The sequence below is a fragment of the Triticum urartu genome, chromosome 2A (genome assembly GCF_056163025.1).
Source record: "Triticum urartu cultivar PI428250 chromosome 2A, HENAU_Tu73, whole genome shotgun sequence".
Classification (NCBI taxonomy): domain Eukaryota; kingdom Viridiplantae; phylum Streptophyta; class Magnoliopsida; order Poales; family Poaceae; genus Triticum; species Triticum urartu.
The window spans coordinates 567,179,331-567,182,221 of NC_141874.1; the positions used below are offsets into that span (position 1 = coordinate 567,179,331).

General features: G+C 52.9%; 1 protein-coding gene across 1 annotated transcript; it reads left to right on the top strand.

Moving 5' to 3' along the window:
- Positions 1-243: 243 nt before the first annotated feature.
- LOC125533660 (Remorin family protein) lies at positions 244-2,454 on the top strand. The gene is made up of 4 exons (XM_048697036.2): positions 244-856; positions 935-1,430; positions 1,502-1,583; positions 2,113-2,454. Exons 1-4 carry the CDS (start codon positions 457-459, stop codon positions 2,371-2,373), a joined length of 1,239 nt encoding a protein of 412 aa, XP_048552993.2. The 5' UTR covers positions 244-456; the 3' UTR covers positions 2,374-2,454.
- Positions 2,455-2,891: the final 437 nt, after the last annotated feature.

The window sequence follows — 2,891 nt, forward strand, 5'->3', positions numbered from 1 at the left end:
TGAAGCAGCAGCAAGAGTGCAAGAGTAATGAAGGATCAAGAGTATATCCGACTTACACTGAACATTCAGACTTGCAAATGAATTGTCTTCAACACTTGAAATACAAGTAAAGGGATTTTTAAATTGAATCAGATCACGGACCTCCTGTTTGTAGTAAATGAATGGTCTAGTATTACTATAATAATGATCATCAGTAAGATTAGAAAAAAAAGGCCCAGACGTATTAAAAAGCTCCGCTAGGGGTAGACGCTGTACTACCTCAGGCTCACAGACGCTACTCGTCTGAAGCAGTTGAAGCTCCGTGCGGAGCTCAGCTCACAGAACAGAAGCACACCAAGTCACCAAACAAACAGCGGCTGGAGGAGGAAGCAGCGATCCATTTGAGCCCACATCCAGTGACCCACTCCGCGCCTCCACCTAGAGGAGACCTCAGAGTTTGTGAGGTCCTCCTTCCCCATGGCGGCCATGGCCAGGAGCAACAGCAGCAATGGCCACGGCTACCACCACGAGGCGTCCACCACTTCCTCCTCTTCCTCCACGTCGTTGGCTCGGGGGCGGAGATCACTGGAGCAGCAGGTCCCCGGGACACCGGGGCGGCCGTTGCTGTTCCTCACCTCATCCTCCTCGAGCCCGGCCCACCCCCAGCTCGTCTCCTCGAGGAGGTCAGTACCTTCCAAGTGGGAGGACGCGGAGAAGTGGCTGACGCAGTCGTCCGACCACCGCGGCCATCACCATGGCAAGGCGGCCTCCAAGCAGCACCACATTGGAGGACCGGTGCCGGCAACGGCGAGGAGGACCTCACTAGACGCCAATGCGCTTGCTTTGTACACACTACCTGCAGAGGTGCTCCTCAAAGGTGAGCACCAACTCTTGTTTTGGATTTAACCAGAAATTTCAGTGTTTATTCTTCGTCAAGAAATGCTCTGCTTTACAGACAAGTACACCGACAACGTGGAGCCGTCCAAAGAGAGCTTCGTGTTCCGGAGCTCCTACTGCGAGCCGGCCAAGAATGGCGCTGCGGCGGTGACCTGCGGAGATGATGACTTCCACCGGAGGGACGTCGGCACGGAGATGACGCCCCTGGGGAGCTCCCCGACCTCACGGTGCCACATGCCGGTCAAAAGCACCTCCCCGGCAAGGCACAACACGCCGACGGGCCGGTCGGGGCCCCTTGTGCCGTACAACAGCGGCAGTGGCATGGACATCTCGGAGCTGACGGACTGCCATTTCGCCAAGCTGGACCTGGGCGCGCAGTTCGATTCCATGCTCGTCAACTGGAGCTCCAAGGAGGAGGAGGAAGAGGAGGTGTCCAAGAGCCTCAGGCACTTCGAGGCCAGCGCCGGCGACGGCGGCAGAGCCTGCGATAAGCGGGTTGCCGCCGTCACCGAGTGCCGGTGGGAAGACGATGAGAGAGCCAAGAGTTGCATAAGGTGTGTGCATTTTGCATCTTGTAGCCTGTGAGGATTTGTAGTAATTTGGTTGTGCTTTATTTGGTTATTAGGTATCAGAGGGAAGAGGCAAAGATTCAGGCCTGGATTAACCTGGAGAGTGCCAAAGCTGAAGCACAATCCAGAAAGCTAGAGGTGAGAATGAAATCTCATCTTGTGCATAATGCATATTGCAACTCTTTTAGGCACCATCATAAACTGCATTCAGAAGTTCAGACGACAAATTTAACAGCATGAAATTAGAAGGGTGGAAGCATTGATGTATTCATTGTTCGATGTTATCCCCTCAATCCTTGTTAACCATTCCAGCTCACTGCAATTCTTTAACCGGTTTTGCTGCTGAGCTGGGCTACCATTCTCAGTCATGGTAGCCATGTGAATATCTTCGGTCGGAGAGCCAAACAATGTCGTTTAACCCTAATCTAAGATGAGGACCTGTATCCTAATGATGTTGTGGTAGTACTACATTACTACAACCGATGCAAATGCACGGTGTACTGTACTCCGTGCTGTCAGTAACATATCATTATCGCAGACATAGAATTCAAAAGGAATTTTCAAACATTTCCCCCTGATGCATTGATAATGATACTTAATGCGAACATGTTCTTCTCCGTGTCAGATCAGAACCCCTCACGTTTTTTTGACGATGTGTGTTGGTCAGGTGAAGATTCAGAAGATGCGATCGAACCTGGAGGAGAAGCTGATGAAGAGGATGACGAGCGTGCACAGGCGCGGCGAGGAGTGGCGCGCGGCGGCGCAGGCGCAGCACCTGCAGCAGCTCCGGCGCGCCACCACGGAGCACCAGGCCCGGCGGGTGAAGACGATCAGCCACCACCTCTCCGGGACCGGGAGCAATGCGTCCTGCGGCTGCTTCCCCTGCAACAGTGACAATATCATCAGCGGCAACCTCCTCAACTATTAGTTACTGTAGGTTAATTACTGGAGTGCTGCCTAGTTTGACATCACCATGTTCCACCTCTCCGATTAACGTTCTTCTTTCTCACGATCAAGTTATCACAGCTCTCCGATTAACGTTCGAGATAACCTTGTTTTCTCTGGCCAAACCAGCGGTAGACAGTCATGCACTCATGGTTGGACTTGGATAGTCTAACATGCCTCCTGAAGATTGCATGGAATCGCAGACAACCTCAAGCACAGAAGCTCTGCTTTGGTTGGACGACCAAGTACTCATTTGTGAGCACGTCGTTTGGCGTGCTTGTCTGTCTGAGTGCATTTTCATTACCGCTAACCAAGGGTGAAGGGGACACGCGCTGTCGACGAGAAGGCCATCGCGCACGGAGAGTCGTGCCATTCTTTGACCAGCACGCACAAACGAACAAACGGACGCCTCGCTACGCTTTTCCAGCAGCTCCTGCCCCTGCTTCTGCGCCTGCTCCTGCATGCATTTAAAGGGACACATGCGGCAGGCATGGCGAGTAC

What these genes read in the sequence shown, in the direction of transcription:
- LOC125533660 (XM_048697036.2), top strand. Translation starts at nt 457, where the DNA reads ATGGCGGCCATGGCCAGGAGCAACAGCAGCAATGGCCACGGCTACCAC. An exon ending in TGCAGAGGTGCTCCTCAAAG is followed by an intron (nt 857 to 934) that starts GTGAGCACCAAC and finishes TCTGCTTTACAG; the next exon opens with ACAAGTACACCGACAACGTG. An exon ending in AGAGCCAAGAGTTGCATAAG is followed by an intron (nt 1,431 to 1,501) that starts GTGTGTGCATTT and finishes TTTGGTTATTAG; the next exon opens with GTATCAGAGGGAAGAGGCAA.